The sequence below is a fragment of the Hemiscyllium ocellatum genome, chromosome 14 (assembly GCF_020745735.1).
Source record: "Hemiscyllium ocellatum isolate sHemOce1 chromosome 14, sHemOce1.pat.X.cur, whole genome shotgun sequence".
Lineage (NCBI taxonomy): Eukaryota > Metazoa > Chordata > Chondrichthyes > Orectolobiformes > Hemiscylliidae > Hemiscyllium > Hemiscyllium ocellatum.
In genome coordinates, this window is record NC_083414.1 from 24527545 (window position 1) to 24545410 (window position 17866).

Sequence of the window (17866 nt, forward strand, 5' to 3'; positions counted from 1 at the left end):
ACCCCTGCTCATGACTCCACCCCCCCATTCCCCCTACCACCACACCCACTCCAGTTACAGGCTCCACCCCCACTCCCAGCTCCATGCCTACACCAGGTTCTAGCTCCCAGCCCTGCCGAGTTTTCACCAACCCCCCAGACCTTCCCCTCACTGAGGATGAACGATCAGTCCTCAGCAAAGGCCTTACCTTTATCCCCCTCCATCCGTGCATCAATGAATTTAATATATATTGTGACGTCGAACACTTCTTCCGCTGCCGCCACCTCCGAGCTTACTTTTACAATCAGGGCAACCAACTGATGAAGGAGCAGCGCTCCGAAAGCTCGTGCTTCCAAATAAACCTGTTAGACTATAACCTGGTATTGTGTGACTTTTAACTTTGTCCATCCCAGTCCAGCACAGGTGTCACCAAATCACATTCTGAGTGAATTTGTTTTAAAAATGTACTCTGTGCATGATCTTTTTGATTTGATTTGATTTGAGTTATTATTGTTGCTTCCCTTTGTTTAGGTATTTACATCGTTGATAGGCACAGGTGTGGTGCAGAAAGACTGGAGGTTGGCTAACATGGTGCCACTATTTAAGAAAGGTGGTAAGGAAAAACCAGGGAATTATAGACCGGTGATTATAGACATCAGTGATGGGCATGTTGTTGAAAGGGTTCCTGAGGGACAAGATTTACATGAATTTGGAAATGTAAGGGCTGATTAGAGATAGTCAACATGGCTTTGTGCGTGGGAAATTGTGTCTCACTAACTTGACTGAGTTTTTCGAAGAAGTAACAAAGAGGATTGATTGAGGGCAAAGTGGTGGACATGATCTATATAGACTTTGGTAAGGCATTTGACAAGATTACTAACTAATCTAGCATGAGGAAAGTTAGATCACATGTAATACAGGGAGAACTAGCGATTTGGATACAGAACTGGCTCGAGGTGGAACACTGAGGGTGGTGGTGGAGGGTTGCTTTTCAGATTAGAGACCTGTGACCAGTGATGTGCCACAAGGACTGGTGATGGATCCACTGCTGTTTATCATTTATGAAAATGATTTGGATGTGAATGTAGGAGGTATGGTTAGTAATTTTGCAAATGATACCAAAATTGGGAGTGTAGTGGACAGCTAAGATGCTAACCTCAGAATACAATGGGGCCTCAATCAGATGGACCAATGGGCTTTGGAGTATCGATAAAGTTTAATTTAGACAAATATGAGGTGCTGCATTTCAGAAAGGCAAATCAGGGCAGGACTTTTACACTTCATGATAAGATTTTGGGGAGTGTTGCTGAACAGAGAGACCTAGGAGTGCAGGTTCATAGTTCCTTGAAAGTAGAGTCACAGGTAGTTAGGACAGTGAAGAAGGCATTTGGTATGCTTTCCTTTATTGGCCAGAGTATTGAGTATAGGAGTTGGGAGATGTTGCAACTGTACAGGACATTGGTTAGACCACTATCGGAATAGTGCATTCAATTCTGGACCCCTGCTATAGAATGTTGTGAAACTTGAAAGGGTTCAGAAAAGATTTACAAGGATGTTGCCAGGGTTGGAGGGTTTGAACTACAGGGAAAGGTCAAATTCGCTGGGGTAGTTTTCCCTGGAGTGTCTGAGTGGTGGACTTACAGAGGTTTATAAAATCATGAGGGGCATGGATGAGGTGAATAGCCAAGGTCTTGGGAGGGGGAAGTTCAAAACTAGAGGGCATAGGTTTAGGGTGAGAGGGGAAAGATTTAAAAGGGACCTAAGCAGCAAAGTTTTCATGCAGGGGGCGTTGCATGTATGGAATGAGCTGGAGGCTGGGACAATTACAACATTTAAAAAGCATCTGGATGGGTACATGAACAGCAAGGACTTAGGGGGATAAGGACCAAATGTTGGCATATGGGAGTAGATTAGTTTAGGATATCTGGTCAGCATGGATGAGCTGGATTGAAGGGTCTGTTTTCATGCTATATAGCTCTGTGACTCTATGTTTCTTTGTACTTCGGTACAGTGAAAAGTTTTGTTTTGCGAGCAGTAAAGGCAGTTCATCCCATAAAAAATGCATTAGGGTGATAAAACACAGCGAGGAATACACTGTCTTGGCTGCAGAGAAGGTGCACAAAGAGGGAGATCAATATATAAATTTTAAAACTTGAGAGGTCCATTCAGAAGTCTGATAACAGTAAGGAAGAAGCGGTTCTTGAATCTGTTAGTACTTGTGTTTAAGCGTTTGTATCTTCTGTCTGACAGAAGTTGGTAAGAGATTAAAATCAGACTGGGAGGGGCCTTTGATGATGTTGGCTACCTTCTTGAGGCAATGGGTATAGATGGAGTCAATGGATGGAAGGTTGGCTCGCGTAATGGACTGGGCTGAGTTCACAACTCTCTTCTTACGGTCCTAGGCAGAGCAGTTGACATGCCAGGCTGTAATGCATCTGGATAGAATGCTTTCTATGCTACTTCTGTAAAAATTGGTAAGAATCTTTATGGACATGCCGAATTGCCATAGTATCCTGAGGAAGTAGAGGTGTTGTGCTTTCTTTACCATAGCAACAATGTGTGTGGAGCAGGACAGATTGTTGGTGATCATCACTTCTAGGAACCTGACGACCTAGACCATCTCCAGCTTAGCATCACTGATGAGACAGGGGCGTGATGCCACTTGCTTCCTGTGACCCCAGCTCCTTCATTTTGCTGACGTTGAGGGAGAGATTGTTATCTTACACCACGTCACCAAGCACTCTATTTCTTTCCGGTAACCTGTTTTGTCATTGTTTGAGATCCAGCTTACAACAGAACACAAGAACGAGTTATGGTTTTACAATCCTATTTTTTATACCACATTCCCTTTGAAATAAAGCCTGCACTCACCATTGAACTGAAGTTGGTCCCCTGGCTTGATGTAATGTAGAGTGGAGGGTATGTTGGGCAATGAGGTTGCAGGTTGTGTTGCAACATAATCTGCTACTGTTGCAGATGGCCTGTAGCACCTCATGATGCCTAGTCTTGAGGTTCTAGATCTGTTCAAAATCTTTCCATTATGGACAGTGGTAGCCAAAGTGAAGGTAGGATTTTAGCTCTATGCGGACTGTGCAGTGGTCACATTTTCCAATACTGTCGTGGACAGGGCAGACAGCTGGTGAAGATGTAGTCTAATACATTTTCCTGTTCATTGATTTCCTCACCGCCTGTTGCAGACACAATCCAGCAGCTCTATCCTCTAGAAGCCAACCAACTTGATCATTGTTACGCTGCCAAGCCACACTGATTGTAGACAATGAAATTCCCCACTCAAGGTACATGCTGAACCCTTGCTAACCTTAATACTTCCTCCAAGAAGACCTCAGTTCTGAGGAAGGGTCACTCCACCTGAAGTGTTAACTCTGATTTCTCTCCACAGATGCTGATGGACCTGCTGAGCTTTTCCAGCAATTTCCACTTTTGTTTCTGATTTACAGCATCCACATTTCTTCTGGTTTTTACTTTCTCCAAGTGTTGTTCAACATGAAGAACTACTGATTCATCAGCTGAGGGAAGATGGTATGTGGTATTCAGCTGAATACTTCCTTTCCCTTTTTTTGACCTGTTGCCATGAGACTTCATGTGATCCAGAGCCAATGTTGAGGACTTCCAGAACAACTCCCTCCGAACTATATACTACAGTGGTAAAAACAATGACTGCAGATGCTGGAAACCAGATTCTGGATTAGTGGTGATGGAAGAACACAGCAGTTCAGGCAGCATCCAAAGAGCAGCGAAATCGATATTTTGGGCAAAAGCTTAGTCCTAATGAAGGATTTTTGCCCAAAACGTCTATTTCGCTGCTCCTTGGATGCTGCCTGAACTGCTGTGCTCTTCCAGCACCCCTAATCCAGAATATATACCACAGTGTCACCACCTCTGCTGGATCTGCCCTGCTGGTGAGATAGGACATATCAAGGGATGGTGATGGTGCTGTCTGGGACATTGTCTCTAAAATATGATTATGCCAGGCTGTTGCATGACCAGGCTGTAGGTCAGCTCTTTCAGAATTTGCAGTGTGATTTTAGCACTAACCCTAAAGGTTAGGGCTTTGCAGAGTTGAAAGGCTGCTTGTGCCATTGCTGTTTCTGGTGCCTAGGCCAAGCTAGGTGGTCTGTTCTGTTTGAATTCTTCTTGTAGCTTTTACTGCAATTACTAGACAATTTCAGATGAAGAGTTAACCATATTTCTGGGCTCTGGATCAGATATTGGTAGCAGATTTCTTTCCCTAAAGGGCATTAGTCAACTGAATGGATTTTTCCCCGAAAATCAACTGTATTTTAATGGCCATCATGAGATGCCATATTAATCCATGTTTGATGTGATACTCTTTATTTCTGTTGGTAATTTTTGTTTGTAAGGTGGAGAGGTCAGACATTTTGTTTGACTTTGTCCCTTCCCATCACCTCAGCTCCCCATGGCAGACTTACATTTAGAGTTGGTAGTTAATCATAGTATTATGACCCCAGCAGATGGTAATATTGGACAAGTCAGAACCCAGAGTGCAACCAAACTTAACAGACCATAATTTTTATTTTGCAATTTGTTCAATGAGGTGATCTATTGCTGAACATATTCACAGAGGCTTTCTATGCACATTTAATCCAAAAGCATAAACTTTTATTGTACAAGAATGGAAACAAAACAAATATTATGGTATAGGAACTAGCTGAAATAGTATTATTACAAGTATCAGAAATAAAGATTCATCTGTCAATAGCAACCTCACAGATACTCAAACCTCAGTGATAAATTGCTGCACCTCCACTTTAAAGTTCCTTTGTCAGTTGGCAAGTCTGTAACTTTTCTTTTCACCAATTTTCTGTAGTCTCTTAATGATAATTCTTCAGTTAATTTATCTATCCTGAAATGTACTCTAACTCTGCTCACATGTCTCTTAACATGTATTCTTTATATTCCTCTTCCACAACCTTCTGTTCCTGGAGTTTTTCTCTAACTGACAAGAGGCCACTCAGGACTTATTTTGTTCTATTCTGACTGCCTTGGAGCTGATAAACTGGTCTGCTGCCTTTCTCTCCGAATATGGTCATCGGCCATTTGTACGATCTTTAGATCTTTGTGCCTATAAATTCTGTGCCAGTCTGCTTCCCTTCACTTCACCTGAAGAAGGGCAGCGCTCAGAAAGTTTGTGATTTCAAATAAACCTGTTGGAGTGTAATCTAGTGTCGTCGTGTGACTTCTGACCTTGTCCAGCCTAGTGTAACACTGGCACCTCCACATCATTTCTGTTTGAATAACTTGGTTCTCCTTGAAAGAAACAGGCATCACACTTCCTTCCAAAACAAACTCAACCTCCCTATAAACTTTGACACTTCGTTGTTAGGCAATAGCAGTGTTCTTACTGAGGTACTGAACCATTCACCACAAGACCTTATTTAGAAGCATGAAAAACAAACTTCAGACAGCCTGTCATCAGACACAGGATTCAAAACATGAAACTATTACTGTATTCTTGCCTCCTTAACACCTACAATATAGAAATCAAAACGCAATTTAAAACAGTTTACAGCTCTGATCACTTTAGAAGCCAGGTTTCCAAGAACATATTATTAGCATTCATCACATAAGGAACAATGCATACATTTGCATTTAATTAATACTTTGTATTATGTGAGCAATGACAGGGAGGCATGGTTACAGCTCAATTTTTTAGACTTGCTCTGGTAAGCTTGCTGCCCAAGATGTCTCAAAGCTGAAACCAAAACAAAGAACTGCAGATGCTTGAGATCTAAAACAACAACAGAAATTGCTGGAGAAACTCAGAAGATCTGGCAGCATCTGTGGGGAGAAAGCTACGTAACTGTTTTGAGTTACTGGGAGTTTAGAAACCCATTTGGTTACATAGATGTCAATGATCAGCCAAAGAGGTGGACATGCTGCAATACAGTCTTGGGCTAATCCGATAAAATAATTGAACCGTTTCACCAGCAGCTTATGCAGAAAACATATGCTTCAACTAAATGGTTTTGTCTCAGTCTAAGGAGAGTACTCCTTCGTCAAAATAAAAAGTAAAAACTTTCAAGAAAGGGGTCATGCACAGTTTGAGAAATGCAGCATGGATGTCAGTCCGGGGCTTGGACATAGACAGTCCAGGAAGTGGGATACGTTCAGTCCTGGGATTAGTGGTACATCAGTCAGGTACTGTAGAGAGACCGGTCGGGGCAGATTGCCAACTCATCAGGGCTGTTGTTCCAAGTCAGATAGAAGCATGGGCCATGGTCAGTCCTAGATGGGGTTATCAGGGGCCATTGTTGTAGTGGGAAAGATAGGGAAGACTGCTGTAGAATTGTAGCAGCCTGCTGTGATGCAGAGAGGACAATCATTGTGAAAAAAGCGGTCAAGATATTTGTAAATAGGAGGATAACTCAAAGAACTGCAGATGCAGGGGATCTGAAAGAAGAACAGAAATTGCAGGAGAAACTCAGCTGCTCTGGCATCATCTGTAGGTAGAAAGCAGAGTTGAAGTTTCAAGTCCAGTGACTCCATACCAGTAGTATAACAGAAGGACATGGGTTAGTGTGGAGTTGTTGGAGAGGATGGGGACTACACGTTGATGGTCACAATCATCCCAGATTTGAGTGGGGCAGACAGTATAGCACGATGGTTAGCTATAGGACTGGGATAAGGTGAGTATTATTGGGAAATGAAGTTGTCATTCAAAGATGCCTGTGGAAACATGTGACGTTCAGTACAGATGGTCTTGACAGGAAATATTATGAAGAATGGTACATAGAAGCTTCCACTTGATTACCAGGCTGAGCCTGTGACTCACTGTGTCAACCACAACCTGTGTGATGTGATATCCTCATTTGAATCATAAATGCACAATGGAAATAGAAAATGGCTGTGACCAGGCACAGTGTGGGTGCTGAGATCTTTGATTCTGTCAAAACACTCAGGTTCGATTTCTGAGTGATTTGGGGTCTTCAAGGGCAACTTTTCAGAGTCCTAAATTCCTCATTATTTCAGAAATCTGTCTACCTCCTCATTAATATTTTCAGTGATCTAGCCTCCACAAGTCCCTGGGGTAGAGAACTCCAGACACTCATGAGCCTGTGGGAGATGAATGTCCTTCATTTCACTTTAATGAGTGTCCCCTCATTGTGTAACCATGTCCCCTTGTCCAGGATTGTCCTGTAAGTGAAAATATCTTCTTAACATCTACCCTGTCAAACCCCCTTAAAATCTTTTCAAAGGCATTATGTTCCTGTTAGAATGAAGGGTAAGAATAGTAAGATTAAGAAACAATGGATGAATAAAGATATTGAGGTTCTAATCAGGAATAAGAGAGAATGTTATTTTAGATGGAGACAACTTGGTTCAACCTAATCTCTTTGTATTGATTAAGAGTGTAGGGGCATTCTTCAGAAAGAAATCAGGAAGGTAAAGAGGGGATATGAGATAGCATTAGCAGGTAAAGTTAAGGATAATCCAGAGATTTTACAAGTACACTAATAGCAAGAGGGTAACTAGAGAGAGGGTTAGGCCTCATAAAGACCATGGGTGTCATCTTATTTGAACCCCAGGAGATGGGAGAGATACTAAATGAATATTTCATGTCAGGTTTTACTGAAGAGAAAGAAGTGAAGTCTAGAGAATGCAGAGAAATAAACTTTGATATTTTAAAAATCGTTTGCATTATAGGAAAGGAAGTTCAGGAGGTCATACAGAATATAAAGGTGGACAAATCTCCAGAAACTGATCTAATGTTTCCCAGAATTCTGTGGGAAGTAAGGTAGGTAATTACGAGACACCTTACAGAAATATTTGCATCATCTATAACTACGTTTGAGGTAATTGATGACCAGAGAGCTGCTAATGTTGTACCTTTGTTTAAGAAAGATTGGAAGGAGAAACTGGGAAACTACAAAACCTGTGACTCTGACTTTGTTTGTCAGTAAATTGTTGAAGGTCATTATAAAAGATAGAATTTATTGACATTTAGAGAGGCAAAAATTGATTAGGCATCGTCAACATGGTTTTGTGTGAGGAAAATTGTATCTCTCAAACTTGATTGAGTTTTTTGAGGAAGTTACCAAAATGATTGATGATGGCAGAGCAGTAGATGTTGATTATTTGAATTTTAGTAAAACCTTTGACAAGATTCCACGTGATAGACTAATTAGCAAAGTGCAGTCACATGAGATTCAGGGTGAGTTTGCCAATTGGATATGTATTGGCTTAATTGCAGGAAACAGAGAGTGGTAGTGGAGGATTGATTTTGGACTGGAGACCTGTGGCCAGCAGTGTTCCACAAGGATCAGTTGTGGGTCATCTTTTGTTTGTCATTGACAATATTGAAGGCATGGTTAGTAAGTTTGCAAATGATACCAAAATTGATGGCATAGTAGACAGCGAAGGCATAGAATTAAACATGCTGTATAACTCTATGACTCGAAGATTACAAATCAATCTTGATCAAATGGGTCAATAGGCTGAAAAATAGCAAATTCAGTACAATCTGGATAAATGTGAGATATTACATTTTGGTACAACAAAAACAAGGGTAAGGCTTATACAATTAGCAGTCAGGCCTTGGGTCATATTGTAGAACAGAGGGACCTAGTGGTGTAGGCGCATAATGCTTTAAAGTCTGCCTTGTGTATAGTTAGAGTGGTTAAAGAGGCATGTGGCACACGTGACTTCATTGCTCAGTCTTTTCAATATCAGAGTTGGGAAGTCATGTTGAGGTTGTAAAGGACATTGGTAAGGCCTCTTCTGGAGTATTGTCCAGTTCTGGTCTCCATGTTATAGGAAGGAAATTATTAAGCTAGAGAGGTTCAGAAGAGATTTACCAGGATGTTGCCGGGTATGGATGGTTTGAGTTTTAAGGAAAGGCTGGAACGTTTTCATTGGAGTATGGTGGTTAAGAAGCGACCTTATAGAAGTTTATAAAATAACGAGGTGTATAGATAGAGTTAATGGTAGTTGTCTTTTCCCTAAGATGGGGGATTTCAAGACAAGGGAGCCTTTTCTTAAAGGTGAGAGTAGAGAGATTTAAAAGAGACATGAGAGGCAAATGTTTTACACAGAGGGTAGTTTGCATGTCAAATGAACATCCTGAGGAAATGGTGGATGTGGGTACAATTAAAACCTTGAAAAGATATTTGAATAAGTGCATGAATAAGAAAGGCTTAGACGGTTATGGGCCAGGATCAGGCAGATGGGACTAGTTTAGTTTGGGATTATGTTCTGCATGGACTGCTTGGACTGAAGGGTCTGCTCCCATGCTGTATTACTCAAGGATGTTGGGATACTGCCACATTATCCTAGCACACTGCTCACTGCACAACTGGCAAAGGGGGAAACATGATGGACTTTGAAGAGCTGAGAAAGAGGGCAGCCTTGGTTAACTGTCTGTGTGGAGTTTGCACATTCTCCCCATGTCTGCGTGTGTTTCCTCTGGATGACTTGGTTTCTGCCCACAATCCAAAGATATGCAAGTTGGGTGAATTGGTCATGCTAAATTGTCCCATTAGTGTCCAGGGATATGTAGATTAGGACCTTAGTCAGGGGTAAATGTAGAGTGGTAGGGGAATGAGTCTGGGTAGGTTACTCTTTGGAGAGTCGGTGTGGCCTTGTTGGACAGGAAGGATTCTATTCTTCTTCTGAAGAGGAAGCTGATGATATTGTGCAGGAGGAATATCACCGTTTGTGTCACGGAGATGTGCAGCATCAAGTGAGACAGGACTTAATTGGTACCTGGTTCCAATAGTTAGGAGTGAGGTGTAGTGATCACTCATTGCACGCATGTTCAAAAGGCCAGCAGCCCCCACCTGCTTCCAGAAACAAATATAACTTTTGATTCAGCTTATTTTCCTCGCTCCTCCTCTGGGTGGGATGATACTAAAACTTGTGTAGCTTACTTCTTAATTATCACTAGGTTTAGGAATGTGCCCTTATATTTCCAATTAGGTATCAGCCATGCGACTTATGTGTGAAGTATGTATTTTTTTCATTCCACTCCCACTACAGGCATCGTGAAGGGCAACTCCTGGCTGCAAACACCTCATCTGGTGCACGCCTGGGATTGGGAAATGATGCCACTATGAGGAACCCTGGGGGTCTCAGCAGTGTTGGGTACTTCACCTATCACTGAGTGGAAGATCATGCAAACCTTTACAGGCCTAGTGCATAGCAAATGAGGCAAGCTGTGGATAATAGGCTGTGAAAACAAGCTTGGGTTTATGGAGTGCAACCTTCCTCGAACCCCGCCAAAATGGACAGTTGATTTCTAGGAGAAAGTGAGGACTGCAGATGCTGGAGATCAGAGCTGAAAAATGTGTTGCTGGAAAAGCTCAGCAGGTCATTTCTAGTAAAGTTCAGCCTCTCATTTCAGTGCAGAACATTGATGATGTGGTCTGAGGAAAATGAACTGATTAGAAGCGTGTGTACAAATTAGCTGCCACATTTCCAACATTGCTAATTCTATTTCTCCTGGTCAACATCTATTCTTCACCTCACACCAAACCATCTTGATACTGCTAATTCTTCTGTCTTACTCTGGTACACATAACAGAGCGGTGACAGTATTTAACAAACACTAATGTGAATACTTTTGGATTTCATGTCAGCTAAAATGGTGTGAAGTAAAGTCAACAGTAGCAGCAAGCAATCATTTACACTCATATACCAACTTCTATACTGTAAAATGTCCCAAAGCATTTAATTGGAGCATAATCACACAAACAAAAATGATAACAAACCAAAAATGGGGATGTCAGAACACAAGCCAAGACTTAATCAAGGCTTAAAGAAACAGCCTGGATAGGATAAAGGTGGTCTTCTGTGCTGCACTAATCTATGATTCTGCAAAAAGAATATATTTTTTATTCACTTGTGGGATGTTGGCATCACTGGCTGGCCAGCATTTATTGACCATGCTAGTTGCCCTTGGGAATGTGATGGTGAGCTGCCTTCTTGAACCACTGCAGTCCATGTTCTTTAAATGGGGAATGAGGGGTGAAGAGGAAGAGATGTGGCAATTCCAGACCTTAGGGCTTAGGTAGCTGCGGTCACTGTCACCAGTGATAACAAAAGAAGGCAGTAGCACAAAAGGCCAGAAGTGGAGAACTGCAGATACTTCAGAGATTTGCAGGCAAGGCTGAGGTTACAGAGATTGGGAAATGCAATGCAATGGAGAGAGTTGAATACAAGTGAGAATTATAAGCTGGTGTGACTGGGAATTAATGTGCATAGAGGAGAAAGTGAGGTCTGCAGATGCTGGAGTATCAGAGCTGAAAATGTGTTGCTGGAAAAGCGCAGCAGGTCAGGCAGCATCCAAGGAACAGGAAATTCGACGTTTCGGGCATAAGCCCTTCATCAGGAATCAGGCTTATGCCCGAAACGTCGAATTTCCTGTTCCTTGGATGCTGCCTGACCTGCTGCGCTTTTCCAATTAATGTGCATAAGTAAGTACAGGCACATAATGGATGAACTGGGCAGTGAGTTAGGATATAAACAACAAAAACAAAAATGTAGCAATCCCCTTTAAGACACAAAAAACAAGTTCTCAGGTCCCTTACAGGGGAGTGAGAAAGTGAGACAGAAGAAAATAGACTGGTCAGCAAGGTTAAATTACATGGAATCTAGGGGGAGCTAGTCAATTGAATACAAAATTGGCTTGAAGGTAGGAGACAGAGGATGGTGGTAGAGGGTTGTTTTTCAAACTGGCAGGCCTGTGACCAGCGGTCTACCACAAGGATCGGTGCTGGGTCCACTACTTTTTGTCATTTATATAAATGATTTAAATATGAATGCAGGTGGTATAGTTAGTAAGTTTACAGATGACACCACGATTGGTGGCATACTAGACAGTGAAGAACGATAGCCCAGAGAAGGGACCTTGATCAGATGGGCTAATGGATCAAGGAGTGGATGCAGTTTAATTTGGATAAATGTGAGGAGCTGAATTTTGATAACCTGGCCAGTACTTATACAGTTAATGGTAGGCCTGGGGAGTGTTGCTAAACAAGGAGTACCTAGGGGTGCAGGGGCAAAATTCTCCAAAAGTGGAGTTGCAGGTAGAGAAGGCAGTGAAGGCATTTGAAAGGGTGCAGAAAGGGTTACAAGGATGTTGTCAGGATTGGAGAGTTTAAGTTATAGGGAAGAGGCTAAATAAGATGGGATTTTTTTCCCTGGAGCATCGGAGGCTATGGGGTGATATTATAGAGGGTTATAAAATCATGAGGGGCATGGAAGAGGTGAATTGTCAAGGTCTTTTTTCCCAGGGTAGGGGAGTGCACAACTAGAGGGCATAGGTCTAAGGTGGAAGGGTAAAGATTTAAAAGGAACCTAACAGACAACTCTTTCATGCAAAGGATGGTCGGGTAGGGAACGAGTTGGCCGAGAAAGTGATGGAGGTGGGTGTAATTACAACATTTAAAAGGCGCCTGGATGGGTACATGAATAGGAAGGGTTTGGAGGGACATAGGACAATGCTGGCAAATGAGACTAGATGAGTTTAGCAAGTTATTTCTGTGCTGTATAACTAACTGGCAGCATCAAGATTATTTAATGCAGGATGAGGTATAGATGTTGACCAGGAGAAATAGAAATAGCAACATAGGAAATGTAGGCAGTTAATGTGCAAATAACAAAGGCAGCACTTTCAATCAGTCAATATCCCTCAGATCTCATTATCAATGTGTGCACTGAAGCTAGAGGCTGAACTTTACCAAAAATTGACTGATGAAGGGCTTTTGCCCGAGACGTTGATTTTCCTGCTCTCGGATGCTGCCTGACCTGCTGTGCTTTTCCAGCACCACTCTGATCTCAACTCTGCTTTCCAGTATCTGCAGTCCTCACTTTTGCCTAGCCAAAAATTGACCGTCTGTTATGTCAAGCTTCAAGGAAGGTCTCTCTGTGCGAGCCTGAGCTTGTTTTCACTGGCTGATATCTGCAGGACAGTGAGAACGCAAAGGGACATTGAGCCAAAGAAAGAAATATAGGTTTTAGATGTGACCAAAATCCTGGTCAAAGAGGTAGCGACCAATGATTGGACAAAAGGGGAGCCTGAGTAAAAGTAATGAGTGTGGTGCTGGAAAAGTACAGCAGGTCAGGCAGCATCTGAGGAGCAAGAGAATAGCCATTTTAGGCATAAGCCCTTCATCAGCCAGAATCATGATGAAGGGCTTATGCCCGAAACATTGATTCTCCTGCTCCTCAGATGCTGCCTGACCTGTTGTGCTTTTTCAGCACCACACTCTCAACTCTGATCTCCAGCATTTGCAGTCCTCACTTTCTCCTGAGTAAAAGTAATGGTCATTTAAGGAGATTTCTTAAAGTGTCACAGAAGGTTACAGATGGGAAGAAAAGGGAAATGGGATTTGATGTGGATAGTGAACAGGAAGCGTAGTGAGTGATGGAGATCAGGAAGAGTGGTGGTTATGAATGGAGAGGGGGCGGGGAGATGGAGCACTGGAAATGTCATAGCTGCAATGAAAGGCAGGGCTGTGGTACCCCACAGTTTAAATGTGGGGTAATGATGAACATTCCTGTGTTGCTGACTCCACATTCAAACAGAGAACATTTTAAATACTTACGCATCTGCTCGAGGCCTCTGTCCTTTTAATGCTGCAATCTTTTGGACACAGACAGACTGGTGTGATTTCTAAAGCACAGAGGACAATGGAGTAATGGATTCTGATGGTGACCCTTCATGCAGTTTTAGGATCAGAGGCACTAAGATGAGGATGCAGGCAGATAGTTTATGAGAATTGAGAATAGGCAATCATCATTAAAAAGTGGGTGAGTGATGGAAAGTAGTTAGGAGTTGAAATGAAAGCAGAAATTGTGGATAATCTGATTTAGCTTGTTCCCCCAAAGCTTCTGCGGGGCGTTGAGACTGTCAGACAGCTCCTTCTAGAAATGTGCCTCTGCAAAGGAAGTCTAGAGAGAAATGCAATGGCTTTTGTCGAGATTCGTCCTGAGCAGCACCGTGAGGTGGGGCTCTGTGCCCCATGGTCTGTTTCCCTGAATGCACAGGGGGACAAACATCAACTGCAGCTGGAGAGCATTAACTTGGTGAGAGATGCTCTTCGGTCTGCCCAACACATGGTGGTCCTTCAAAACAAAGAGTTGACCCCAACCAATGACACACTCTAAGGTCCACGACTACGTGCTGAGGGATGCACTAAACTCGAAGCAGCTGCTGCCAAATTGCAGAGGGAAAAGATCATTGACTGCAGTCTTCTTGCTGAAGTTAAATGGGGATCTGTTCAATTACCGGACCATCCTCGTGCCTCAAATGCATGTAAATATGGTCTCGTTCAAATAAGAGATGCTCTTGGTTTGTCTGGATCGAGTCACACTCCAATCTTTTTTGTTTTGTTGATGTGCTCCTGTGCAAAACCGATCTGCATTTGTGATGATGTATAAATAATGATATTTTTATGAATAAAGTATATTTTTGAAAGAAAAAAGAAATATCGTAAACTAGGAGCTTATAATGAGGGGCTTGTCTCAATAGACTAAATTTAAATATCGATATTTTCAAGGACAGTTGATGGTTTTATTTTAAGAAAAGAGCATATGGAATTATCAAACTTCATAGAATCCTTACAGTGTGGAAACAGGCCAATTGGCACAACAAATCCACACCATTCCTCCAATATATATCCCCCCAGACCCATTCCCCTACATTTCTCCTGACAAACGCACCTAGACAACACATTCCTGAACACTGCAGGCAATTTAGCATGGCCAGTTCATCCAATCACCACATCTTTGGACTGTGGGAGGAAACTGGAACACCCGGAGGAAACCCATGCAGACATGGGGAGAATGTGCAAACTCCACACAGACAGTCACCCAAGGCTGGAATCAAATCTGTGTCCCTTGCACTGTGAGGCAGCAGTGCTAACCACTGAACCAACCTGCTGCCCCCCAACTCATCCAGCAGTGCACTGAGAGAATTCTACAATACAGTACTCAGGAACAAAAAAAAATGGAACTTGAAGCAACATGAATTTTTCTCTAGATCCAACACTAGTTGTCAATTCCTGTTTCTAATCTTCTACAGTTCCCAAATTCCGGGCTCACTGGTCATCATCCCTGATTTTCCTCATCTCTCTACCCAAACCCCACTTCAAATCCTTGACCCTTAATCCCATGTTTACTGACTCTGGACTCCCTCATCCTGTCAGCCACAAAATGTGCAGAATATGTGGATTCGCCATGCTCAATTGTCCATATGCAGTTTAAGTGGATTTACCATGGTAAATGTCAGGTTCCAGGGATAGGTGAGGGGTCTGGTTGAGATGCTCTTCAGAGGGTCAGTGTGGTCTTGATAGGCTGAATGGCCTCTTTCTGCACTGTAGGGATTCTATTATTCTATGGCAGTATTCGCCTCAGGGAAAGACCACCTTTCAGCAAAGACCTCTAGGGTAACTGCCCACCAGAAGTTCCAACTTTCAGGGCAGTCTGTCAGGCTGCACAGGGTCCCCGCTGTGCCTGGAGACTGGAAGATCTGGGCTATTGCATTTGATTGTGTTTACCCGATTTGGATTATAGGACACTGCTATTCAGAAGAACTGTCTGCTTTCGTGCCTGCCCTTCTGTGGATTAAGGAGTCTGTGTTCCCTAAAAATGGAGCCAATTTTTAGCAATAGTGCATAAGTTCTACTAAATTTAATGGTATTCATAAATGCCAGATTTCAAACTTAAATTTAATTCAACAGCAGTAGAACATTAATAAATGTTTGATCTCATTAAGTCATATTCTAATTAATAGTCAATACATTAAAATTTAATTCAAAGTAAGACTTGCTATTTAAAAATTACCAATTACATTCATAATTTGAGCTATCAATTTCAAATAGTCTTGTAACTTAATTTTTAACCATTTACAGAGAATGCAAATTAGTTTATTGTAACATGTACAGGCCTGATAACTTGACAAAATCATTTTGTGTTTGACTCATGCAATGCACATTAGGTGTCTTTGCATAAACCATGTAGGGTTAAAGCTAACTGAATATTGTACAAACTGCAAACACATCAAAAAGAGTCAACAGTTGAAAAGGAAAATGGATTTTGATCAAGAGCCAATACAAATTGCTTCCAAAAACTTTAAACTCAATTTAAAATACAATTACCACAGAAAATGTGAAATAACATTCTTTGCAAAACATTTGTACATTTTTGACAACAAATACAAAATTTACACATTAATCCAGAAACTGGAGTTGTGTGAAGTTATTTGATAACATCCAATTTTAATCCCAGTTACAGCATTTTTTAAAGAAAATTATGGGAAAAAAGGTCAATTCCGTTTCTCACATGCTTGTGCTGAACTTGTACAAAAGATTGCTAACTGCTGCATTAACTCTTAACATCGATTTAGTGGAGTTTGCACACGAAATACCGTAATTTTTACAATGATTTAAAACCCAAGGCTTTAACACATTTTTCACTTTGTTGTATATTTTCTGATTTTATTTAACATTCCAACATTTGTGTTAATTTTCTTCTTCATAAATGCTACAATCACTTAAGAGTAAACATATAAGAATGTATATCAAATCTTTTTTCTGAACTTACCAGAAGGCAAAACTGTCATGTAAACCATCAACAAACAAGCAATGTGCAAGCCCACTTTCTCCATCACGATACAGGAGATTTTCTTTTTCACGATTTAAAGTGTTTAGTTCCAAAACAACCGACCAAATCACACTCCTTATTCTTCGTAAAGCACGTGGTTGAGATCACAATGAAAACGTGTCCTTGCAGTCTTCCCAAATGGTGAGATAGAGGAAGTAACTTTGAACAGTGTGCGCTTTGAATTATAGATTGGTAGGTTGACAATTTGGAATCTTAAATTATATTTAAAGCTTACTGTACTGCCCTCTAATGCTAGGTAACGATAATGGGAATCATGAAATAGGTTTTCTACCCTCTGCTGGAGAGTTTCACCAAGTGTCATTTAGATTGTGATAAAGATGTATATTGTTATATCTTCGGGAATTTAGATTTTGAAGAGATAAAATAGATGTGTGGATGCAATTTCAATTCTGAATCTTTGTTTTCTCTTGTGAGGTCAGAAATTTGATTGGAACAGTGAACCAAATCCATAATTTCCAAGAAAGTACATGAGTGTCTAGTGGGACACTGTGATTTTACTTGATGAAATGTTTACAAAGTTGAACTTTTATGACAGATAGAGAAAACAGACCAGAGGCAGCGAGGTGGTTTGAATTCAGTTCAGGATCAGGTTTCAGTTTTGAATAAAAGAATAAAAGATGATTTAGGTTGTGAAGTCTTCAAGCCGTGAGTTTGGGTGGAAGTTTTCAAGCCGTCAGAAATGAAAAGACATTTACACCGTCAGAGCTGGAAAGACATTTCCAGGCCTTTATGCTAATGAGCTTCTCACTGGGATTTAAGCTACGGAAAGAAGCTTACTGGAAAGCAAATTGACATTGGTTTTGTTAAGATCGTTCTAATCTGCCTTGCTTTCTCTTATGAAATCAATCATATTCTTTCCGTGACTTTGACAGCTTCATTTGAATATGTTTAGGTGACAAACTAATCAACTATAAAAATTAAACTTACGAACTATCAATGCAGGTTTCATTATGAACTCTGACTTTTCCAGTACTACCATAAGCTTGGATCATAACTCAAGTCATAGAGTCATACAGCACAGAAATTAATCCTTCAGTGCAACCAGTCCAGGTTGACTATGTTCCCAAACTAAACTAGTCCCACCTGTCTGTGTTTGGCCCATCTCCCTCCTAACACTTCCAGTTTATTTATCTAAATGCCTTTTAAATGTAACTGTACCCACATCCACCACTTCCTCTGAAAGTTCATTAAATGTAAGAAATTGAGAAATAAATCTAGAAAT

At 41.4% G+C, this 17866-nt stretch overlaps 1 protein-coding gene across 1 annotated transcript in view; it reads right to left on the reverse strand.

Moving 5' to 3' along the window:
* Positions 1-16810, reverse strand: part of LOC132822108 (protein shisa-5-like) — a 49405-nt gene extending 32595 nt beyond the window's left edge. Inside the window, exon 1 of the mRNA XM_060835143.1 lies at positions 16564-16810. Coding sequence (XP_060691126.1) covers positions 16564-16627 — 64 coding nt within the window. The 5' untranslated portion in view covers positions 16628-16810. The remainder of the gene's footprint in view (positions 1-16563) is intronic.
* Between the last annotated feature and the right edge of the window lie 1056 nt (positions 16811-17866).